Source organism: Cupressus sempervirens, chromosome 5, assembly GCF_028749045.1.
Source record: "Cupressus sempervirens isolate cs-2001-9-10 chromosome 5, ASM2874904v1, whole genome shotgun sequence".
Lineage (NCBI taxonomy): Eukaryota > Viridiplantae > Streptophyta > Pinopsida > Cupressales > Cupressaceae > Cupressus > Cupressus sempervirens.
In genome coordinates this window covers 223,206,613-223,233,162 of record NC_143122.1, presented here as the reverse complement: position 1 = coordinate 223,233,162, position 26,550 = coordinate 223,206,613, and the positions used below count along the sequence as shown (strand labels likewise).

Here is a 26,550-nt window from a genome sequence, read left to right as displayed (position 1 = left end):
GTTGGAAAAATTGCAAAAAGCATGGTGTTAAATCTTATTCATTACACTTTAAAACATGTTATAGAACATTGCAAATGGTATTCTAGAGTTTCAATAAAGTTAGATGCAACTAAGGCAAGACAAAATTACTTTTAACTCAAAAGATCAAGAATTTAGGAAACTTACATTGGAATTCTGAATTTGCTTGAAAAGAGCTTCGAATCAATCTAGATCGTTGCCAAATACTTTTTTGCTCCTCCTAACCCTTCTTCTCTATTCAAAATGTTGAACGCTGCAAATGAAATAGTTTTTTTTATTTCTGTAGGCGTCCCAATTTTATTGGTAAAGCCCATGAGAAGTCACTTAGTTATCGCCTAGAAGTGGCGATTTAGCTTTGGGAAGTGGTGAATTTATTGACTCTTTTTTCTCGTGAGCTGTCACTTCTCATGAGAAGCCGGTATATTGTAATGCCCCACTCGGGAGCTCAAAGAAATTAACCTAATTGAGTCACTAAGTTGACTAAACCCCCAAGTAATAGAAAGTAATTTAACAAAAGCTTGTTAAGCAACCATACTTGTTTTGTTTACTAACTTGATCATGTAAGCGTACAAGTCTACCATCTACAAAATGCTACTACTCATCGTATGTTGATAATGACCCTATTCTAAAACAAATATCAATTCCTCAACAAAATATAATTTTGCTAAAATATCACTTTATTTCACAATATTAATTAATATAATTTAAAATAACTTTATCAAATCAATCCCCTCTTAATAAAAAACTTATTAATATAATATTATTTATAATAACACTATATATTGTATATTATAAAACATAATAATTTATCAATATAATAACTATATTTATATTTTTTGAAATTAAAAATTTATTTTAAAAAATACGACTTTAGAGGTAGCTGTATGTTGCCTGCGACAACTCTAAACTGCCATAATAATATATCAATATTATTTTTATTATTAAATATAAAAACTATAATTATATTTTTTAAAAGTAAAAAAACTCTTAAAGAAACTCTAAAATATATATATATATATATATGTTAAATTGGGGGATCCCATGACTATTGAGGCGGCTGTATGTTGCCCATGATAGCTCTAAACTGCCGAGGCAACAGTTCACTATCCACAATAGTTGTACACTACAATGACAATTCCCTCCACTGCTAACATATGTGGGGGGTAAAACTCGTCTCCAAATAATATATATTTTTTATTTTATTTATTTAAACAACATTTTCCAAAAAAGAAAGATTTTTAATAGATATTTTTATTAGATTATAAACTTAAACCTAGTAGGTTTTAAAAAAAAGACATTTAAATTGGTTCTTATTTTTTTTAAACCAGTAGGTTTTAAATTTATATATTTATTTCTTTTATTTTAGTTATTTATATTCAAACCAATAGATTTCAAAGATATGTATATATTTAAATCAACCAAAAATAATATGGTTTCATTCTTTCAAAGGAAAGATACGTTTTTATTTTCCAAATTAAAGATGGTCTTCTTTTAACAATGATGGGTTTTCTTCAATTGCCTAAATTTTTCAACAAAACAAACTCAAATCTTTCTTCATAAATCTTTCAAACAAAATAACCCATAGCTTTTATTCTTCAATTTTCAAACCTAAATCTATAGATTGATCTTTATGATCAGATCTATAAACAAAAATTAATAGTCACAAAGAAAACAAGCTTTCTGAAAGTAGAGTTTGCAAAATTTACAAACAATAGACAGATCCTACCTCAGAACACCAACGGAAAATATGTTAACAATAGAAGGCTAAGCACAAATTTGGAGGTTTTTACACTTGAAGACTCTACATGTTCTTCAATCCAGTCTCCAGAATTCTCCTTCCAATATTATTCAATATGCTCTCCCAATTTCACTTCCATATTTTCTAATATGCTCTCCAAAATCTCCTCCAAAAATGAACCAAAATATCCTAATGATAGAAATTGCTTTCCAATTAGGGTTTCTAATGTCAAAAACCTAATTAGGGTAAGTTTAAAATGTAGTAATTTCTTTAAATTCCGTCTTTTGACATTTTTCCTCAAAATGTCTCAAAATATCCTAATTGGGTGGAAAATGTTTTTCTTGTTAATTTTCCAAATTCACTTTATGAAGTTTGACTTCATTTTCCATAATATCCCATTGGTCAATATTTTGTTTTATTTGTTTTCTTTTCATTTTATATGTTCTCAATTTGAATTTCAGCAAATATTAATATTTTCCATATGACAAATAGATAATATACAATATATTTCATATTTAGAATAGTTATTCAATGAATTTGAAATCCTACCATGCGTAATTAAATTCCAACTTCTATTTTAATCGAGCCTCTTAATTGAAAAATACAAATATCTAATTAACTATATAATAAGTATAACCTAATATTTAATACTACAAGCACGCGTCAATCCAAATCACACAAACTAACTAAATCCACAATGAAAAACCACATTCAAGGGAGAAAGGGTTACCGATTCTATGTCACTTGACAACTCGGTTAGGTGGTCAAAATAGATACTTGTTCACTAGGTTGGGACAACTGAGCTTTAGGTTGGGATTCAAACCTGAATATTATCTCCCTTGCCTTACCACAGAGTTATTGCAATAGGACACACTCATCTTGACAATTCAGGGAAGTTGACACCCAATACGTGCAATCTTGCATAAGAGACAAGCACGTCCACATACATATATATCTATTCTAACCGGACAATGATGGGGAGTGGTGCATCGTGTAGATCCTGACTCGTAGGTGACTGCGACTCCTTCCCTTAGCCATACAAACACATCGACCAAAAAAGAAAAACATATACACATGCAATTATGAGATCATTAACCAATAAAACATGTACATACATGATAATAAATGAAGCATGAAAGTAAATACATCATGAGAACAACCATAATCAACCATTCGAAACACATAAAATATAAGCATTGACTCATGATATAAAAGTATCCAATATTTAATGTTGTACAATATGTTTTTAAAACACCGAGTAAATTGATACATATATATCATAACATAATCCAAGAGGTGAACTAGGGGTGGGTATTACATATATTGCCAAGTTCTCTGTGTTGTTTTGATCTATGGTCTAAATATCCGCTTCTCCATATATAATTTTGAAAACTTGAAAGTCACATATAATGTCGAGTAGAACAATTCTCTTTTTTGATTGCCAAACATCATAGAAACGACATTGACATAGTTAAAACATGCTTTGCAAACTTTGCAAGTTTTATTGGATGAGTTTATTACATGTTTAACTCGAGTTTTTATAGATGCGGGAGTAGTCCGGGTAAAAAATGTAAATGTGGGTAAAACTTCTTTTCAACATGTTTTTGCTATAAACCATGCATTTTCTTGTTTACGATGTCAATTTTGTATTTAGTACACTTAGTAATTGAAATTTGCAAAAAACATTATATTTCTTTGGGAGATTTTAATTTATATTACGCTATAAGTTGTTGAGTTTTTATTCAGTGTTTTCTAAGTTGAAATTTTTTGGGTTGCTGAGTACTCTCAGAGTTTTGAGTCTGTGAACAATGGTTAGAATCTTTAGCACTTGGCAGGTGGGGAATGGGGAGGACATAGCATGTGTAATGGTAGATGGAATGTGGATCCATCTCTAAAACAAATGGTTTTTCTGGGAGATGCATCTTAAAGATGGAGTCTCGTTTCTGAGACTTTTCGAGTCTCTAGAGTCTTCAAAACTGCCTAGAGACTCCATCCTACGTGTAAGTGGAAGTCTCCGAGTCCTTGGCCACAAAATTGGAAGTCTCCCATTGGCAATTAGAAGCCCAACGACTTCCCATTTTTGAATTTCAAACTGCAATATGTAATGATAATCTCGGCAATTATTAATCCAATATGATCATATGCGATACTCAGAAATCAGGTGTTGAATGTGTGTATTGAACTATTCATAATTTAACTATATATGACACAATATTAAATAAGTAAATGACATCAAAATTAGTCGCTGACTTTTTAGTATTTGCCTTGGTTTTTAATTTTCATGTTCAATGTTCATACTTAAAACTTTCCATTATTCTTGTTTTCAAAGCACTATGTTACGAGTCTACAATATTTCTTAGAAATTATTAAATTAGATTAAAAAAACTGCTGTCTCCAAGTACCTACATATCCTATTTTTGAAAAATAGTCTTACCAATACTAGAGACCTCTAGGTAACCTTGAAAGAAAACAATCACAGCTCATTTAGCAGCAAGGTCAACAAAAGTTAGCTTATTATAGGGATCCCTTTAAAGGATTTGGATTCACTTGGAAAACGTATATTTTTGAATTACTCACTCTACTTTTGGTTTTAACTTTTAAGTAGGCAGTCTGAGTCAAGCAATAGAAAATAGATTGGATGTCAATAAATAAGGTCAGGATGCTAAATTCTGGCATTTTTCTTATTCAAGTAATTGGAGTGTAGCAAGAACATACCAACTCTTGACTCTGGAGCACAAGAGATTCAAGGATAGAAATATGGAGAGAGACAGGTCACCGACACATGGCCCAAAATATCTCTTTTTAAGGTTCTTCTATGTGACAATCTCTTGATGTTTGAGAGCTTAAAATAAAGAGGAATAATGCCTCGCTGTTGCTGTGACTGCAAGTCATTTAACAAATATACCACACATTTCTTCTAAAATTGCAAGCAAGAACAATATGGTGGAGCTTGGCATAAGCTTTTGAAGCTACCTGCTAAATATAGACTTACAACATCTACAAGAAGGATGATTTATTATATTGAGAATCATAGGAATAATAAAGTTGATGCATTAGATAACCCATTGAACAACTAGGAGATAATCCATGGAACAACTGGGAGATATTTAGTTTATGTAAAGGTCTAGAGCATAATTATAGTCTGTACAACCACACTTCTAAACCTACAAATTGGAACTTTCCATTCCAATACAATATACAGGGACAGCATATGACTCTTGTATTATTTAAGATTTTAGCAGTCTTAAATTTACTGTTAGAAGGTGGCCCATTGGTTATTACTTCAAGAGCTCTCTGCAGACAATACCAATCAAAGGGATACCTAGCCTCAAACAGCTAGCAACTAAATACTATAAGATGTGATGGACAAAATAAAACACTTGCTAATAACCATTCTGCAAACTGCAGTTGAAATCAATTATGTAGTGCAAGCTTAAGTACTGCACATGAAGTGTATTGTTCAAGAGTTTGGTCCTCTCCCAATCGCACGTAGGTGATCCAATGATCATTATTTCAAAAGCACTCCAAAGACCATAACAAACAAAGTTGAGAACTTATCCTCGGACAACTACCAACTAGAAACTGAAAGTTTAAAAAAGCTTGCTTGTTAATATCCATTCGCTAACTGACAATCCAACACAAGAAGGCAACATAACAATGCTTCCAACCAGTTATGAAAAATGACAAAGACGCTATAATTTCATATCTAGTTGTAATGCATGACAGTATTAACTCCAAGGTGTACAGTAAAAGTAAATTCCATAATCTAAAGCCTGTCAGGTCGAATGAAGAAAAAAGATGTTAAAAAAAGAAACTGTAAAAATTAGATATTGCATATATTTAATACAAAGAATTTTAGGTCTACCCAGACTTGTACTTGGACCAAATCTATTCCCCATTGCCACTACCATTCTACAAAACTTTGTTATCAAAGTGACCATCCTGGACTCATTTCCTCAATAGGCCTATGTGGACCAAACTTACCTTCAGACTCCTTTAATTTTTTGATTAATTTCTTACACTCATCACTTATTGAATAAACCTCACACAATGTCTAGAGCTCCAAAAATCTCAATTTGTGTAATTGATCACGCTTACTGCATAGTGAATAAGTGTCTCACAGAATGGCTAGAGCTCCTAAACAATTATTGAATAATCCTATGGGCACCCTTTCCTAGTGAAGGAACTGCCTAAATATGAATACTGGTCACAAGGAATTAAACTGATGCAAGGGACTATTTCTGGATGGACAAAATCCCACCTAAGCTCTCAAATGGGAATCTCACTTCCCTTCCCTCTTAATCCCTCTCATCTTTATTTATTGCTCCTAGAAAAGATCCCTTGTTATGACTGCATGCATATTCATCAAAGTGACGTGTACGTAGTGCATCTATTTAAACATGTCATTTGACTCATCTCTGCTGTGCATCTTCCTTATAATCCCCATCACTTCATTTGTTACCCATTAAGATTTCATTTTTGCATTTGAACGGTCAATATTTATTTTTGCCTATAGTTTTAAAAATTCATTAGATAAAAATATGTAGGAATGGTTGTTGGATTTTGCCAGTAAACAATATCCTCTGCTTAGAAGGGATTTCAAATGCTCTGAGCACACAAATTAATCAAAATTCAATGCATTTATTTGACCAAAGTCATAAAAAATAACTCCAGCACAAGATACTGACCACATTGCATTTATTTGCCCATGTCAAACCTTCATTTAAACCCATTGAATGCTTCTTCCATGATACTTACAATCTTGCTGTGTACTTAAGTCTGCATCTACCCCTATCCAATTATCACAAAACCCATCCTTCCTGTCATTTAAAATCCATCTTGACCAAATTGAAAATATCTATGGCTGCCCATTTAACATCACCCCTGACCATAATGCCAGAAGTTTTAGCCTATTTAGAAATACTTTGTTTAATTGTCCAAGATAGTTGATAAAATTCTGACTAAAGATAGTGAAAACTAAAAAGTAATGCGCTCCTGTCCACACACACACATTTGCCTCCTGTCCACACACATTTGCCCCGCTCCTCAAATATCTCTGAACTTTTCCTCCATAAATATCTCTGAACATTTATAAGCGTCTACACAAGAAAGACACCAACTTGAACAAGCCTTAGTCAGGCTACAAACAAGCAGCAGGTAGAGAGAAGATACTGCACTGGCTAGAATTTCTGTAAGAGGGACAGGACAAAATATTATTCACATTCGGGATGATCTCCTTTTGTCCTTCCTAAATTTGTTTTCCTTTTCCCCTGGCCTATTAAACTACTCACATGGCACACATGGTTTGGGTAACACTAGATTGGCAACAACAACCAAGGAGTCCCCTTTATATCCCAAATAACCTTGTACCAAAGTTAAACATTGAAAGATTTTGTTTTGTAACCTCATCCCATTTTCATTGCCCTGTGCTTACTTTCCAAAATGCTAGTGCCAGTCAGCTTTACCATCCCTTTTGAACTCTTGGATTGCACTAGCAGCAAAATATTAGTAACCCAACCTCCATCATGATTGTTGAACACACAAGACCCTCTTCTAGAAGAAAAGGATAAAATGATTGGAGGCACTGTCCTTGCTGGTGCCTTGCTTCTTATCAACAATAGCACCTGACTTCTCAATGACAATTTGGCAGTCCCCTTTATATCTCAAACAGCCCTGTACCAAAGATAAATCATTGAAAGATTTTGTTTTGTAACCTCATCTCACTTTCATTACTTTCCAAAATGCTAGTGCCAGTCAGCTTTACCATCATTTTTGAACCCTTGGACTGCATTAGCAGCAGAAAATTAGTAACCCAACCTCCATTATGATTATTGAAATGTGCAAGACCCTCTTCTTCTAGAAAGGATAAAATGACTGGAGACACTGCACTTGACGGTGCCTTGCTTCTTATCAACAATAACATCTAACTTCTCAATGACAATTTGGAACCCTAAAGAACATCACCACACTTCCAATCTGGACAAGCTTCTGAATTTGATTTAGAGGTGCTCAAAATTCCTTGGTTCTGTTTTCTAGTAAAGAGGTTTGCAGAATCAGGCTTCTAGAAACTATATTATATGTAGACATGGAGATTTAGCAGTAGCAAGTACTATTATCCTCCTGCAAAGTGTCAGGTATGTCGGGAAGAAGCTTCAAGAGGGCGTAAGAGCTATAATGATCCCACAAGATGTAGCACCCAATAGTAATGCACCAGATAAAACTGGGAGAGATGACAAGAAAGTCTACACCCCTTTCCCTTCAAGTGGCCAAGAGCCCCTCCCTTCCTTGGCATCTAAAGGACTCTTGCTGCTGTTGTAATCTGGATTTTGCTACTTGAATTTGTTCATTTGGTATCAAATATCTCTATGATAGATATCAATTAAATTTTTTATAATGAGGCTTATTGTTACTCTACTTGCCTTGTGTTTCCTTCCTAACAGACTTCCTGTCCCTGCTGTTTCTAATCTATTGATCTTTTCCATCCTTCGGCTTGACACTTGGTTTTTTGGGTACATCTATATGTGTATTTTATAAATAAAAATAAATAAACAAAAACCTGATTGGTTGAATTCAAATTGCAATTTGTGACACTTTCAATATTGTGTACATGGAACGCTGCCATGCACAAAATATGTATAAGACAGCATTAACATTGAACTGTCCTAAATGCCTTATGGTAGTGGCAAACTTATGCATTGAACAAGTAGTGGAGCTGACTTAGATTTTAGTATAAGGTAACATTATACTCTTGCTTCTATTTGTAGTTTTGAGCCATCTGTATGAATATTGCCACCTATTGGCTCCTGACCAAACTTGACTCCTGAGTCAAAATAGTTGATCATTTCATTTTGTCTGCATTTAGAGCAGGAAGCGTATGGAATTGTACCTATTTATTTAAACCCGATTTTTGTAAACTAATTGCCAATAAAAATGTCTTTGTTGTCCTTCCTTAACAATTAGACAAATAAATTTCCTACAAGCTGTTCCCACGTTGTTAAAATCATAAAATGGCATTTAGTTCCTTTTCACTGACTGCACAAACCCTGTAATATTCTCAAATGCAGATAGTAAAAAGCAACAATATCTCCAAAAATAGGGAACAGATGATTATGAAGTTTTATTTGCACATGAAGAAATTTTTCAGCAACTCAGATTTACATTCAGATTATTGAACTGATTTGTCTATTAATATAAAAAAAAAAAAAATTCCGAGTAGGGAATAAAGTGCAGAAATTCAGTTTAAATCTGCCAAGAAACATCAGAAATGATTTAGATTGGCTTACTTTTATATTTCGGAGATGAAGATGATCAACAGTGAACAGATTTAGACACATATCCCAGAAATCTTTTTAAAACCTAGCTGTCCTAAAATTGAGAATTCAGACGAGAGTCGAGTCAAACAGATTATCAAAACTTAAAAGATTAATACTATGGGGACAGCCATTGGACGCCTCTGTTTTTGGGACGGGACAAATATGCCTGGGGATCTGGGTAACACTGTAATTTATGGTTTGTTTAGGAATATTAACTTACGTTTTTTTAAATAATTTTCAATGAGGCAACTTACATTGATATTTTCATAAATAGCATTCTTTTGCATTAGTTGATTTTTTCTTTTTAAGTTTTTAAGTTTTAATATAATTTTGTTTGCTATGATGATTACCAATTTTATCTTTCAATTTCATAGCTATCCAATTTGAGCCTATATATGTAAATCATTGGATTTATCTTCCCTGCATGTCAATATTTGTATTAGTGATGATGATATATTTTATCATTTTATTACATAGCTACTCATTTTGAGGCAATATGTGTAAATCCTGGGATTTATATTCCTTTGATGTCAATATTTGTGTTTTGCTCTACAATTAGCTACATAATGCCGTACCTTTTAGAGCCATAATGATTTATTTCCCTCGTTAATATTTTCATTTTGTTTCTTATTGTGCTTTCCCCTACAATTAGCTACATAATAATGAAATGTGAGATGCATTTATCTTTGTTATTCACTATGTACCAATTATTTTCTTCAAATGTTTGGTATAAAGTTATGGAATTATTGTATGCATGATAGCTTTATCACTTAATTGGCAGGAAAAGTATGAAGATGCCGTGAAGCAACTTGCTATGATGGAAAAGAGGGCCATTATGGCAGAAAGCATGTTGGAAGCTACATTGCAATCTCAATCTAGTCAGCCAACTACAAGAAGAACGCCTGATTCTCCACAGTCAGAAGAACCGTCAAAATTATCCTTGTCACAAAATGGATTGCAAAGGTAATGTCGTGTTTGCAACTGATTTGAACATTTCAGTTTTTGGGAAGTAGTTTTCCTATTGTGTTATCTATAAAAATGTACTTTAGAGCCCATGTCTATTTTTATTTTTCTCTTTGATGTTTAAGTCATCAATTTGTCACTCTGTAAAAGATGACACCGATTCATTTTTCTGATAGGTTAATTGAAAGATATATTTGAGGCCTGTGGCAATTCCAAAGTAAAAAATAAAAACTCCACAATTAAAGACATCTAGCTGCATCTAGCAATATGAATCAAAAACTACAGTACAATGTTATCATATTTCCAATCAACTCATTGTAGTTAGGTAAAATACATAGTTGATGGGACTTTGGAAGGTGACAAATACTAAAATAAGACAGCATGCAAATCCTATTGTAAATCAACCAAAAAAGCTTCTAACGTAAGTTGCCAGATTGAGAATGGAAATGGAAATGCGTTCTCATTCTTAAGCTACATTGCAATGTCAAGCTTTTAATGTGCATGTGGGTACGAAATGCCGGTATGACAAAAATGTTTTTGGGGTTGGGTATGTTTGTTGCATTCATACATATGTGTGTGTGTGTGTGTGTGTGTGTGTGTATGCAGCTAAACAATAGAATTAAGTTTAGAATGTCATGTGCCAATACATATGCTAAACAAACCCATTACAAATTTCAAATTTTGTAACATATCATTCTAATTTAAATTCAGGTTTCCGTATCAAAAGGATCAAGCCAGAATATATATAAGTTCAGATTCCCTAATCAGCAGGCTAGGTCTTATAAATATCTAAAAGATCAAACTAGAATCACTAATACATTTTGGCATTTAAAAACATAAATTCCAGATGTTTATCATAGGAAATTCATGTCAGAATCGGATTACAGTATGTTTTGTATCCGGAATCGCGTGGAAAGTCCCACAATTCAGAAACTTAGCTTTAAACAGAAACAGATGAGACTCCTACAGTCCTATCAGCAACTAATGAGAGAAATAACACGGATCAATAGTGTGTGCATGGTAATCTTTTCTTTTCATCGTCCATATTCCTCAAGGGTACTGACACGATGAGATAAACAGTGCGTGAACTGCATATTAAAGACTCAAAATGCTTCCATTAACAGTAAATAGATCATTGGTAACAATAACCGTCTTCTTGTTGGATTCACCCTTTTCTACTGCTCTACAATAGAAAACCTCAAGGTGATCAATGTGTTGGAAACATTGAAGGGTAATATAATCTGCCAAGATTGAGGGCCCTGACATGCCATCCAATCTGTTCTGCATAAATCTTTTACATGACAAAATGAATTTTTTACAGCCAATGCACTTCCATGGAAACTTCATTCTTTCAATTTTTTTCTCTTCCAGATGTATCTTTTCCCACCCACTACACACAATGAGTTTATGCAAATGTATCATTTGAAACTGGAGGTTAAAACTTTCCTCAATATATATATTCATTCAAACAATCCTTGACTAAAGGTTCAAAGTATCTTCATGCACGATTTCTCACAATCTTGTCTTGCTGAAGGGCATATTGAAGAAAAGTTTGATCATTTTCTGTTAAATTCTTTCAAGAAGCATTTTTGTCATCACCCCTTTGGCTTTGGAAGTAGAGCACTCTTTATCTGCAACCCCTTCTCCTTCCTCCCTTTGCCTTGGTTGACACAGGGCCTTAAATAATACCTATGCAATTTACCCTTTTACACCCCTTGATTTGACATGGATGATGTTAAAAAAGGGCAAGAAGGACAGAGATAACTGAATGGAGACATCGGGAACAAAGCTGTTCCAGGTAGGATTTCAAGATGGGAGGTCTTGGAAAGTTGGGGTGATGATATACATATATATTCAATATGCTACAAAAGAAGTTTTGCAATTTTCATCTGTTTGAGACGTACCTATGTGTCTTTTTCTAGATCCCGTTTGATGACATGGGTGAAATTGGAGCATATTGTGGGTAGCAAAGAGCTCAAAGATCAGTAAAGTTGCAAGTTTTGTAGAGACAATATAGCTGTTTGACCAGAAGGCACACGAGAAGCTGATAATTTTGTAGTTGGGAATGCAGTTTAAATATAGTTGAGAAAAGATATATGCTTGCAGGAAAAGGCAAAAATCTTCAACTAATTTCATAAATCAAGCAACTATGAAACAGGCTGGGTAGGAGTACTTGCAGAGTACCCGGTCCGGGTGCGGGAGCGGGTGTGGGGTACCAAAGCTACACACTGATGGAGCCCAAAATTCTAGTCTCCATTTTCTGAAGAGTGAGCAAATATGATAAGTTGGTGTTGTTGATGCCTTGAGAGAATGTAAAGGAAGAAGCCAGTTCTAAAATCAGAAAATCTAGATGAAAGTTATCATCTTTCAGACACAAGTGGAGATCGTTTTGGTGCTGTCTAATATACAGAGCTTAGAGAAGAATGTTGAGCAAAAATATGGTAACACTTTGAGCATGAGTTGCTTATAAAGAACACACAAATTGAGCCTAAAGAAGATTGTTCGCATCAAACAAAAGAAGGAAAATACATAGCAAAAACAATGCTATTTTCACCATCTGGAATGTTCATGTATACTGATAAAGAAATAGGTTTGTAGACAAAAGGTTCAACAGAGCCACAATGATCTCAGTTGTGACCAAGGCATGATAATACTAATCTGTAAAACAGTAGCAATTTAAAAATAAAAATAAAAATCATATATCATGGTCTTACGCTACAGTGACCTGCAAATGTATAATTTGTAACCACAGTATGTTTATCATACATACCTGACAGGAAAAGATTGGTGTCATAACACAAGCATATCTGATAGGGCATTATTATAATGAATGGTTCTAAGGACTCTCAAAATGTTACGAATGGACTCCTGAAGCTGAACGACATACAAAGCTGTAAGTGGTAATCAAACTTATTAAATCATTCTGTTTGAAGAAGACTGTGTCGGCATGATATATGGAGTGAATTAAACGATGAAGAGCAAATGTATATGCTGAGGTTCGAAGGTACGATATGTCAGGGGATGCACAACATATTACACAACCTCAAAATGATAGACATGGTGCATTTCTGAGAATGGAAATAGCACTGAAACAGGTGGGTTTGTTCCCAGATCAAGTGGTATTGTGTAATGATGGAGTCAAGCAATGGATGAATTCCGTTCAAACTTCAAACATATTTATGTGATCGTAGGCGTTCTGGCTGGAGACACAATTGTCATTGTTTGGGGAAGACTTGAAGTTCTCGCAGAGGAACAAACCATATCCTCATACATGTATAAGGAAACAATTCACAAATTTAACGTTGGGTGTCAAATACTCCAGATGGAATAAACTTGAACGGCATGTTAGAAGCAACGATCATTATCAAGATCAAATGTAATAAACAACAGTGTCATGAGTTGCATCGGGTGTTGCCTACAGGTCAGAGAATAAGTAACATGCAGCAGTGGTAAGGTTATACAGTTATTGAAACAATAATATAATTATCAATGGTAACAATTGAGAAGTGACAGAATAGAAACCCATTGTTCATCAAATATAGTTGTATAAAGATTATGTTCGAACCAAACTATCTATGCGAAATAAGGGTGCAGTTAGGATTTTCTTACGCATATAAACTGTCATCACGAACTGGGGTACCATGTCAAGATGTGACAAGGTATATTGCATCCACACAGGCATATGAGGAATTCAAATGTGAATCAAGCAAGGAAAACGAATTTGTTATTATCATCGTAGGAGTTGAAAATGGTGGTACCACGTCAAGATGCGACAAGCTATATTGCATCCACACAAACATATGAGGAATTCAGATGTGAATCAAGCAAGGAAAAATAATTTGTTATTATCATCATTGGAGTTGAAAATAACTAAATTTTTTTTTCAATCATCGGTTAAAGAATTGTTAGCATGAATGCTGATGGTATTCCTTTGGGGGAGTATCCTAAGCATTGGAGAGCATGTAGCAGTATTGAAATGTTGCATTCATGATTGTGTTTGTCATTGATGTCAACATAGCAGTAATTTTGTGAACACTGACAAAGTAGTAGATAGAGGTCACGATTGTACGGACATAGTTTTGATTGTTACATGACGCGTGGTTATGGACATGATCCACACTGTGCCCTGATGATAAGGTTAAGTGCGCATGACATAAGCCAAAGACATGTGGAAGTTGTAAGTGATTTATAGAGAGTAGTGCAGAAACAGAGTAACCGAGAAGTAGTTTCTGATGATCCTATTATATCGTCTGACAGAGATATAATCTGGTGATGCGCAGTAAGACAATGATAGAGGATAATTTGATGATGATGTTAGTGAGTGTGCGAGTCCTAGAGTTGCAGGTGTGAGAAGTTGTTTAGATTGTGAGCCGATAGTGCTATATGGCTGCGAGATAATTAATTATCTTATTGTAGTCCAATTATAATTAATTGAGAAAGCCTCAAGGCCGACTCAAGGAATTGTTTTGAGGACTTGGTATAAAGGAAAGTATTTTCTTCGTTTGTAAGATGTATGGAGCATGCGAAGTGATTAAGGAAGTGCAAAAAAGAGTAGAGTATTTTGGTAATGCGAGTAACTGATCCAAGGGATTATTAGATGTGAAGTTCGTGATCTGGTATCAAGATTATCAAGAGCAGAGGTCCGGTTGACAGGGCAGAGAAAGAGGAAGGAGTAGTACAATTCAATTCTATTATTCTGCAAGTAATAATACAGAGATCATTTGGATAGTGGGTTCATTGGTCTTGCCCTTGAAGCTGTTTGGATAGTGGGTTCATCTGCCTTCCACAACTCCTAACAAGGATTCAAAGTCTTCTAACAGGGACTAATATGTATTGAATGTATTTCATAGACCCCTAATAGGGTCCATCCTCTAACAAGGAATATTTATATTAGTACATCATCTTGTGGGTAGCATCCCCATTGAGGTTTTCCCTCTGATCAAGGGTTTCCCTAGTTAACATATCTAGTGTTATTGTGCATGAGTATCTTATTGTGGTTTTCGATTATATTGGTCACGTGGTTAAGATTTAATAAGGTTGATAATTGTGATAATAGTTTTATAACTGATTCACACCCCCTTTCTGCCCTCCCCCTCTCAGTTATATTGGTGGACTATATATTCTAACACAGATGTCGTAAAAGAAGAATTCAAAAGGATATAAATGCACAAAATAGTATTGTTGATAAACAAATAGGTTCCCATAGGTTTGAATTATGATACGACGGTAGTCATCTTTTTGTATTTAAAGATTATAGAGGGTCCCTGAATAAATGCCGATTGATGAACATAAGGAAATCAAAAGTATTATAAGAAGCAATTATGAGTTACCATTGCAGATAAAGTTTACAATTTCAATGTAAAAGGTTTTCATTGCAATAAAAGATTAAAAGTTAACTATAAACTACCTATACACAAAGAGGTGTGATTAAAACTTCTAAAGATGCCTCTTTTACCAAGGGACATGACTTCTTTTTGAGACGAAGAGATATAAACAAGGGATGTTCTCATTTGTCAAAGAACAAGACATATTCGACAAGCAATTGTAAAAATATATACAGTTGTAAGGAGGGATAAGTAGTAGAATATGTCTTTGTAATATAGTCTAATATTATATAGCAATGATTTATAAAAGCATGTTGCTTTTTAATTATTTTAATGGCATGGAGGTTTAAACTACAGATGATTCGTCCTTTATAATCATTTTTAAAAAATTCTATAAACAATTTATGTTAGTTAAGTGGACGAGGTCATCTATGGTATTTTAAACTTGATCATCGCAGATATTATGAAATATTTAATTGTTTCCAAATCTGTGTCCAGTCTGTTTCACTGACCTTAGGAGTTAAAGCGTAATTTGGACTAGTTTAGAATTGCATATATATATTTGATCCATCGCGTCTTGATTATTAAATTGTTCATAGTTTATGTGCATAGAACATTATAAAGTTGTACATTATAATCTTCATTGTAGTTGACTTTGTTGCCCGAATAAGCTAAAGCATTGGTCTTTTATCATTGAAGTAATGGATTTATATTTCAAGTCAGAAAATCTATAACTTCCTTCTTACAAACCTCAAATCTATTGTTAAAACCTTATACGATTCATTCAATTCAAACACTCAACATTCAATTTCATATTAATCGAGTTCAAAGTCCTTGCCAACTGGAGAACTCCAAAGCTTAAATTCGCTATAGAAAAGCCTTGAACCAAGTAGTCAAGTTCGAGGAGGAGGTCTACCTTGCTAGGTGAAAAGGAGCCTGAAGTGCAAGGGAATCAAAGTAATTCTCGTTTGTTGGCCAGAACTGATTGTGGAATCCTATCGGAGAAGTGTTATGCTCTTGGATTTCCAATCTGCAGTTTTGAAAATCAGCATACACCATGCAACATAGATATATACATCTTTTCTGCCTGAAAAATAAGAATTGAAATATATTATAATGTTAGTTTTAATTTATAATCAATTAACCATAACTTATATAATATTTATTATTTAAAATTAAGAGCATTGCATCTGCGCATGGCCAAAGCTGCATAACCATCCTATATCATTGTTTACCCATCCAAGTACATCCAAACCATATAACCCACCTATTAGTAGGCATCCTAAATAATTTACAAAATGTCTTTGGGAGGAAAATGGAGACCCACTATCTCTCTCAAATACATGAGCCAATATGTAATTCTACATCCATCCAGTGTCACCCTTTGGAATTAGAACCACCATCTTGTTTAGAAATTGAAAATTGTGCTCAACCCCTACTTTCCTCTGAGGAAGGAGAGGTGGCTTTGTAGAATTGATCGATTGAAGCTTCCTAACCTCTCTGCCCTGATGTTGAATAACATTATAGTTTTTTGGTAGCGATATTTCTTCACCTATGTCTAATTTTCTAACACATCTTTGAGCTCTCCCAAGTAACATTTCTAGATCATGTTTTGGCACATAGACCTTGCCATGTTGTTGGTTTCCCCAACATCCAACAATGTTGCCAAAAGCATTGCAAAGACATTAGTATTGACCTTGTGTCTATGGTTTGTCGTAAAAAACTCATCTTGAAGAATTATCCTAGCAACAAGTATGACAAGGCCATGGTTCGATTTTAAAATGTGCTTCAAATGCTTCTTTGACACTTTTCCTAGAAAGAACATCTGCCTTTCCTTGATTACTTATGGCAAGGCCATGTTCATGGGTGCCACTCATCCACTTTCTCTTGGCATTCAAGAACAAAGGCTCATAGCCAGCTATTGGAGGGCATAAATAAACGCTTACAACCTATGAAATACTTCTTACGTGCTCTTCTCTTAAAAAATTGCATCCTCTTAATTATGTTTTGGGCATCCCCATCACATCAAGCATCCCTATATTTAAGGATGATATGGTTTTCGGTATACACTAGCTTTTGTTAATGTTGCCCATTTAGTCTACCAACTATTGGTCCATGTTGATCTAGTGGCCAATACATACCAATCATCAAAGGATTGGGGCAATGATTTAATCCGTCAACGTTGCACATCTGGATACATTATTACCAAAAGTGAAGTTGTTGATGTAGAGTTAAATGTAGTGGTACACCATTCAACTTGGTTATGTTCCCAGTGACATTCCACATGCACAAGTAAGGATCACATTCATTTAACACACTTCCCCCATCGTGTCACCATCCTCTATATGAGATAGAGGCATGATTTCTTCTTGAGGAGAGATGGTCTTACTTAACAACAACACTTTAGCCCATGGCCAACTTGGCTAGAGCATTTGCCAATGTGCTGACATCATGATAGATGTGATTTTAAACATGTCTAGCTTGCCTCTCAAGTTCCTATATAGGCTTTAGCCATTTGTTGAGCTTCTGATTAGGAGTCATATTTTGACGAATTGCGTTTACTATAACAAGGGAGTCTTCCAAGTGCAAGTGTTTTGCTTTTAACTTTAAACCACATTATAGACCTAAGAGCATAACTCAAAAATCTGCAATATTGTTTGTTGTGCCCAAAACTTCCGACTCCTTATTGAGGATAATTCCATTATGATCTTTTGCCTCACAACTAGCACACTCGAGCCATGATTTCCTTGTTATGTTGATAAATAATCATAGTTATATTATAAAGATAATCAATTATGACAAGTTAGGGTATGGGAGAAGTATTACCTAAGAGACATGTTTTTGTAATGAACTCTAACTGTGATTAGTGGTTCTAGCCAAATCACTTCTTTCATGAACAATTGAGGTAATTATTTTTTGAAGTAATATAATGGGTGTGTCCCTTATCTGCTATTTGATAAGTTTGGCCCATGAATCAAGATAAACAACAACGAGGAAGAGTCAAAATGGATACAAGAGACGCACAAGATTATCTTGGGAAAACCTTTCCATTTGAAGGGAAAAAAACCAGCCACACAACAAAATATCACTTTATTGATAATGAAATGTTCAAGTGTACAATGCTTGTCACTAAACGTGATATTTATAACAAATAGAGAGACTTTTCACATTACAACCGAAGGTCTCTTGAATTATTTAAAATATGACTTCATTTTCAAATACACAAGTCTTCGTATTTCCATGCCTCAACGCATGTCATATGGCACATACGTTAACATTTAATATTACAATTATTATCATAAATGTCCTCTTCAGCTGAAGGTGACCATAACGATAATAACACCCATATTTCTAGAGATAAAGATCTCTATTGCAGCGACAATCTTCAACATTCACTCTTAGCGAGAGTGAGATCTTTAGCTAAGCTTTCACACAAGGTTGCAACCAAAAATGTCAATGATAAATTCTAATCACATAGATTCTCTAAACAAATATAATTCATGGAATCACTCAACATGGAAAACTTTGCAAGAATCACAACCAACTTTCATCAAGATGTTGTCATGGAATCTCACAACATGACACTTCTGCAAGGCCCTTCATCACAAACTCTCTCAATGTGATGTTATCATGGAATCTCTCAACATGACACACTTTTGCAAGGCCCTTACATCACAAACTTTGTCAACGTGATGTTGTCATGGAATCTCTCAACATGACAAACTTGCAAGAATCACAATCAGCTTTCATCACGGACTCTCTCAACGTGATGTTGTCATGAAATATCTCAACATGAAAAGTTAGTAAGGTTTAAAACTAACATTTTTATCACAGACTCTCTCAACATGACTTCCAACTCCCATCGCTAAATCTCTCAACGTGATGACATCACAGACTCTCTCTACATGATGCTCACTATGAATCTTTCGTAAGTTAAAGAGTTATTAGGTTGCCCTTACAATTTTAATAATTTCACATAAAAATAAATTCATAATCAGCAAGAAAATAAATCACAACTAAGACTCGTTTCCAACGCGAGTCTAAAAATAATATTAACAACATCTATAAGAATAGTAGGAACTCCCTCTCAAACAAGAACTACTTTGATCATGGAAGTATCCTCCCTCTGAAGATGAACATCTCCCTCTTATCTCATAATTTGTTGCATCCTTTTCCTGCAACCGAGAGAGATTAATGCTAAAGCCTACACCATTTCTAGTTAAATAACAAAAATAGAATACTTATCTCTTTCACATAGAGAAGTCATTTGTGTTCAACTGCAATTTACAGGACGATTTTTCGATGAATCTCTTAGGCAAAATGTGATCTTTGTGCTTATAAATGATGACTGTCAATAGTCAATCAGTAAGCCTTGTAGGATTTTAATCCATTGGTCTGACCCTCTACGTTTAAAAATTTTGCAAATTGTTCTTGTCCATATAATAAAATTGCCTTCCTTGGCCCATATTTCCAATCTAACAACATATGCCAGAGAATTACCTCCTCCCGACTCACACCTTGTCACATATTTTCTGTCTAAAATTCACTGACCTGGAAGGTAAGTTCAGACAAACTCAGCATAAATTAGTTCTATGAGACACAATAACATCTTCCCTTTCCTTACTTGCCTTTACCAATCTACAGGGCTTACTGCTAACTCTTTGCAATTTGTCTGTTAAACTTAAGAAAGAAAGAAAACCAGACCTCGTTTTGTGCAAAAAAAAATCAATTGTTTGAGAGGATTGCAGAAATTCAGCCAGGGACCTCTAGATTCATCACACCCCGACCATATAGGGTACCAAGTGTAGACTCCATTATTTGCATTAATCAAAATTGTGGTACAAATTATAATACTGCAGTTCATCTTCCGTCAGACTAGAGTCTACAGTATTTATGTTTGATTCAAATGCAACTAGAGCATCAATTGTGTTTATTATTTGAGAGCGCTTAGAATAAAAAATATTTCATGTTCCTCATAAGAAACTAGATACAAAAGATTATCCCTTGCTAAAAATGCTTCTTTGTTTGTTGGGGTAGCAATGTCTGAATATGAAATTACCCTCAACTTCTTCACATGGGTTGCGATAATGAAAGCACCCCACACAAGTTGCGATAATGAAAGCTCCATACATAGGTTGTGATGATGAAAGATGAATGGTCATGTAGAATATACCCCTGATATTGCATCCATCACGTCCTTCCTCAAATAGTCCTCTCCTCGTAGGTCATAAACATCAAAGAAAAACAAGCAGTCCAAACCCACAGTATGGGATCATAATACTTTCCATCCTCGAATCTCAACTCAAATCTCTTTTTCCCTCTATAGCTAGCTAGCATGGCGCTGTTGCTTCCCTTACAACAATTACGACATTAAGGCCTGTGCATTGGGAGCATAAATACAATGTTGAAAGTGGGTGATCGCATAGAAGGGGCTTATTCAAACCGTCGACTCTGTTTTGCCTTCAAAAAGTAAAAACCAGTCAAACAGTTCGATAAAAAAATGAAATTTTTTGAACGCCTGCCTTTTTGCTTTCATGACAAAGATGGATTGTCGTTTTCTTTATGCCGAAAAAAAACTTTCAAGGGAGATCATAGATCACCAATTATAGGATATGTTTAAATGGATGCCATGATAGAAGCATGAGGATTGACCACTGTAATAAAAGCTATTTGGCGTAATTTTAATTTCATCTTCCGTTTGTGAACAAAATGTCCCTACCAAATTAATCACCTAAATAAAAAAAATAGAACAAATACATTTACTAAGTTTAAGAATAGGACAAAAATTTAGGATTTAATTTCCGCCTATTGTGTTGCGTTTAGAGTTTAACTTTTGTGTCTTCCTTCACACTTGACAGGAAACTTCAAATAGTGGTAGAATGACTGATCTTAATCCATCACCCAAAATATTATGTAGTATGCCATACCTCGTAAGTTTCCATCAATAATTACTCTACAACTTACTTAGATCATAAAAGCTACAATCTTTGGTCATCAGAGAAATTTGACAATCAATATGAATAAAAAAGATTGATGTTAAAAAAAAAATGAGCTCACATGCCAAAAAGGATGCACAAAGCTAGGATGAAGAAGCCAGCGAGACTTACGATGACATTACTGAGAAAGTACACTTATTACCAAAGATCCTCTTGTTCCCAAAACATTTGAGCAAGCAAGCAACTTCCTTGCAAGGCTATAATATTTTGATGGAGATCAAGATCTTGATGCAAGTTGATATCATGAACAAGATTGCCCATACCTCTACCTGGGTGAAAGAGTATTTGAATATCTTTACCTAGGAGTATCCGGTCACTCCAATATGCTTAAGATTGAATTGAAAGTATTTACAAAAAATCACACTTCTCTATCTCTTCTTTCGTTGTGCAACTCACAACAACAATCAAGCAAAGTCCATCCTATAGGTTGATGGTGAGATTTCCATTGTGCTTGATGCAGAAGTTGACCTTGGTTGGCAACAATGTAGAGAGTGATGGACCCCTAGTGGGTTTAGTGAGGTTTCATGTCAAAAACTTATTCTGATTCTTACAGAATCAAAATTCAGGAACAACATTAGCTTGATAGTTGATGGGAATCATGGTAGTGTTTGAGTAGATCAAGTCAAAAAACATTTTCAGAAACCTATTGAAGAACATGTAAGTTCCATAACAAATTGGCTTGATCTTTATAATACTAAGTTCCTGTATTAGATTGTGTAAAGATTTGTTTTCATCAACGTTTTGAATCACACTACGTGATCCATCATCAGGATGAGAGAGCAAGAGGTGTAAAACAATGTGGCTTGATCTTGTTGTGTGCTTTATTTTGAAACAAACATTTGTGATTTATTTTGAAGCAAACATTTATCTGTGTATAATCAATCTTAACCTTCAACTTGAAATGATGGACACCACTATAGTCTATAAGTTGTTTTTGCATCTCGAGTCTTTTGAAGAATTTGAACTACTTTTGATTAAAAGACTCTACAAATGCTAGATGATGAAGTAGACCTTAGCTTGCATTTTTTGAATGTGCACAGTTCTTCAAGAAGGAAAAGATAAAGGCAACTTGTAGGGAGGAAAGCGTGAGTAATTTCTAGAAGAGTAATTTTTTGGGTTGTAAGCATGCTCAATGTGGGTCAGGCTCAAGATCGAGTAGGTAGGGAAAGTATGATGGTGAATACATAGACTCTGTACAAGCATACATGTCACTATAGTTTGACCACTTGACTAAGGATGATGAAAGGCAGTTTAGAAATTAAGGGAAACTCCCAAAATCTTCCGAAGGAACCACAATTGGTAGTAAAGCGTGAACTGTCAATGCCCGATATGAATGTCGGATTTAACTCGAACCATGGGAGATAGTTAAGCCATGTCATAAGTCCCCAAGGGAGTGTTGACCATCAAGTCAAGAAATCTGGTGGTTCAATGTCATGACTAGGAGATTCCACTAATTCAAGTTCAAAATCTTCAAAATGCCTCTCTTCAGATGAAGTAAATGGAAGCCTAACTCTCAAATTAACTGATACAAATGGAATCACAATTTGTAGTAAATCTCAAACTGTCAATGCCTGATACAAATGTCGGATTTGACCCGAACCATGGGAGGTAGTTAAACCATGTCACAAGTCCCCAAGAAGGTTGACCACCAAGTCAAGAAATCGGAAGGAATTTGGTGGTACAATTTCATGACTAGGAGATTCCACTAATTCAGGTTCAAAATCATCAAAATGCCTCTCTGTAGGTGAAGTAAATGGAAGCCTAACTCTCAAATTTATTTCTTCATTGGCTGGATTCTGGATAGGAGAAGAGAGCATAAAGGGCACGTCTTCTTTAAAATAAATTACATCTCTACTGAACATGAGAAGATTATTGTTCACGTCAATCAAACAATAGGCTTTAGGATTGTCTTACAGCCTGTAGGCATCGACTTCTGATTTTTGGAATCTAGCTTGGTCCTCTTTGCATCTAGAATCCAAGTATATGTTGTTGAACCAAAAACCTTCAGGCAACTAATATTTAGCTTCCTCCCAGACAATGCTTCCTATGGGGTCTTCTTGATGACCTGTGTGGGAGACTGATTTAGAAGGTGCATCCGGTATACCATAATAGTAGCATGTCTATGCTCTAACATAGGCTGGGCTATTCCCATAATAGTACGGTTCCTCCTCTCAACAACATCATTTTGTTGAGGGGTGTGTAGGGTGTGGTGAGCTGACACTTATATGGATTTAAACACCAATGTCAGAGAATTCATTGGAATAGAACTCTCCCCAATACCTGACGCAAGAGTAACGATACGAAATCCTGACTCTTTTTCAATTAATGCTTTAAAACTTTGGAATTAATTAAACACAAGTGATTTTTCATTTAAAGAAAATCAAAATACTTGCATTGCAAAATCTGATCTACAAACAAAAGAAAATACTTGGCACCTGTGATGGAAGTATTCATTGGTTCACAAACATCTGCATGAACCAATTGCAAGACTTCGGATGTTCTCCAAGAGTCGTCATTTGAGAAGGGAGTGCAATGTTGCTTCCTTGCCTAGCAAGCTCCGCATATGCCATGTGTTACTTGATCTCAAGCAAGCCATTCACCAGATTTTCCTGAGGCAACTAAGGGAGATAGGGTGTAGTGAGGTGACCATACGGCTGATGCCAAAGAGAACTAATGGATGAACTCTTCATAGCTAGTGTTAATAGGGCAAAATAATACATGATCTTTGAGGCCAACAACAAATCTAGTCTTTGATTCTTTGTCAAAACACACTTGTGTGTCTAAAGACAACATCCAACTTTGGCTAATTGTACATCTTTTAACTCACTGCGAACAGATTGAGCTCCATGTTCATAATATAGTATGTGTTGAGAAATATGGGATTTCTCCCACCAGATATAATCTAAATGTTGTCCTTGGCAACAACTGTGTACTCTTCACCTCTGCCAAAGACCACTTAATTGGATCATGTCATTTACTCCATGAACCCATCTCTTCTACGTGTAAAGTGCCAAGAAGCTCCAGAATCAATGTACTGGGCAAATGTTTGACATGATCTATTGGTCTTTTGGCCATAAACACGTTAAAGGCAGACTCTTCCTTCTCAGTATGCCCTGCAACATGGGTCTTCTGCTGAGACCCTCCTTGCTTGGATTTTTCATCAGCTAACCATTTCCTGCATTGATTTTCATATAACCAAGTTAACCACAATAAAAACATTTGATTATCTTTTTGCACCTCTCCTTAGTTTTTCTTTGTCCGTTTTGCTGAATACACTTGCCTTTTCCTTTGTCATTGGCTTTGGTAGTAAATGCTTGTTCCACAGTAAATGTTTGGCTGCTCCCAAGCTGTTGTTTCCACTTCTTGTAGTCCTTGCAACAATGAAGTGTTGATTGCTTTCCAACATGATGTTTGTTGGCAATGCCACATACCCCCTGGTTTTCCAATGCATGACAAATGAGATAACAAAGTGACACTGAACTTTGAGAAAAATCCAAGTTCGCTGTTAAGAATCAGAACAAGCTGCAGAAGCACAGATCTCAATACAAGCAGCGCCAAAAAATTACTGATTTTTTTAAAACAAAGAACCCACAATTTTATTTTCAAAATCTTACATCTTCATAAATACCCATATTTTGTTTCTGAAAAAAATGTTAAAAACATTAAAGCCCTAGCAACTTAAAATGAGCAGAGACTTTTTTGGCAGAAAATCATGAAAATAAATCTACAGAAAAGCCCAAATTCCCAACCGTTATAATTAGAGATGATTTTTTCAAAAAGAAAATTGTAGAAATATTTTTAAGAAAACCTGAGTCACTAGGGAAGGAAGCTGAGAAAAACGGTCCTAGGATTTTGAGTTGTGGAAGAGCGTTAGCACCCATGTTTTTGAAAAATGCGAACTAAAACAATGACTGATGGTAAAAAAATGTGAGTTTCAAAGAATGGTAAACTGCATGTGAGTGGAGGAAAAACAATGGCACTCGGGCCAGAAAAGACCAGATCTGTGGTTGCCTGGGCCAAAAAAACTCAGAAAATGTCATATGGATGTGACGTGCAGAGATTTCTGACAACCTCATTGAGAAAGAAATGTGGTTCAGGGATGAAAATTGCTGAAAAGTCCCCATTAACTGCAAAAAAATGATGCTGTTTTTTACAGCAAAAGAACTCCATGGAGAACTGCAGAAAGATCAACTTAAGAAAATGGCAGCAGACATGCGATTTGTAATTGCAAAAATTCTCCAAGTTCTTCTGAAACCTTTTTTAATATAAACTATCGAAAAAAAAAATTCTAGGGAAATTACTTTCCAGGCACCCACATAATTTTTTTAAATAAAAATTTCACTAAAACAATTCAATGGCTCTGATACAATGAAATGGTAATTTGTTGTTCAATTTACAATGGAGATGGAAATCTCCATTAAAGAAATTAGAATGATGATTTTTCGAAATGTGACATCTGTGAACTGAATGCAGAAATAGAAACTAACTAATCAAACTAAAGCATATTAAGTGATATTAAATAAGAAATATACCAATATTACTCTCATAAATTTCAGCCCCCACTATTTCAAATCCCTGAGCAATAGCTGCTCTACTAAAATAGGGAAAGATATCAATTTATCCTTTTTCCACGATTGAAGATTTTGCATGGGAACACTCCAACATAAACTTAAGCAGAAGATGTACTTAAGCAATCGCATGGGGACATGAGGTTATTCATCGAAATGATACATTGGTCTTGGTGGAGACAATTTTTGAGAAATGAAGATGAACATGCTATAGAAGCTCACCAGACCAAGAATACTTCTCAATTCTGTGGGAGTTGGGGTTGGTCATTTGGAAGAATTTCCACTTTCATGGGATTCACTGAATTCCTTGTGTATCAATGCAGAATCCAAGTGCGGAGATAGATGTTTGATCAAAAGAACACTTAGAAGTGTTAGCATACATTTTCCTTCTGAAGTGTGGTGAAAATGTTACAAATGTTGAAGTTACACTTGCCAAGTGTGAGCAAAGATAGAGGTATCATCTAAGTAGATGATAATAAATTTGTCCAAACAATCTTGACATATCCCATTCATCAATCACATGAAAGTGGGAGGAGAATTGTAGAGAATCAAAGGCATTACAAACTACTTAAAACATCCAATTTGATCTTTTTATATCTGTCCTTCATGTGTCCTCAACATGAAATCTGA

At 34.8% G+C, this 26,550-nt stretch overlaps 1 protein-coding gene across 1 annotated transcript in view; it reads left to right on the top strand.

Moving 5' to 3' along the window:
- The window catches only part of LOC149555233 (Ypt/Rab-GAP domain of gyp1p superfamily protein), a 174,487-nt gene that overhangs the window by 136,854 nt on the left and 11,083 nt on the right, over nucleotides 1–26,550 (top strand). The window contains exon 16 of the mRNA XM_089829319.1: nucleotides 9,851–10,032. Coding sequence (XP_089685445.1) covers nucleotides 9,851–10,032 — 182 coding nt within the window. The remainder of the gene's footprint in view (nucleotides 1–9,850; nucleotides 10,033–26,550) is intronic.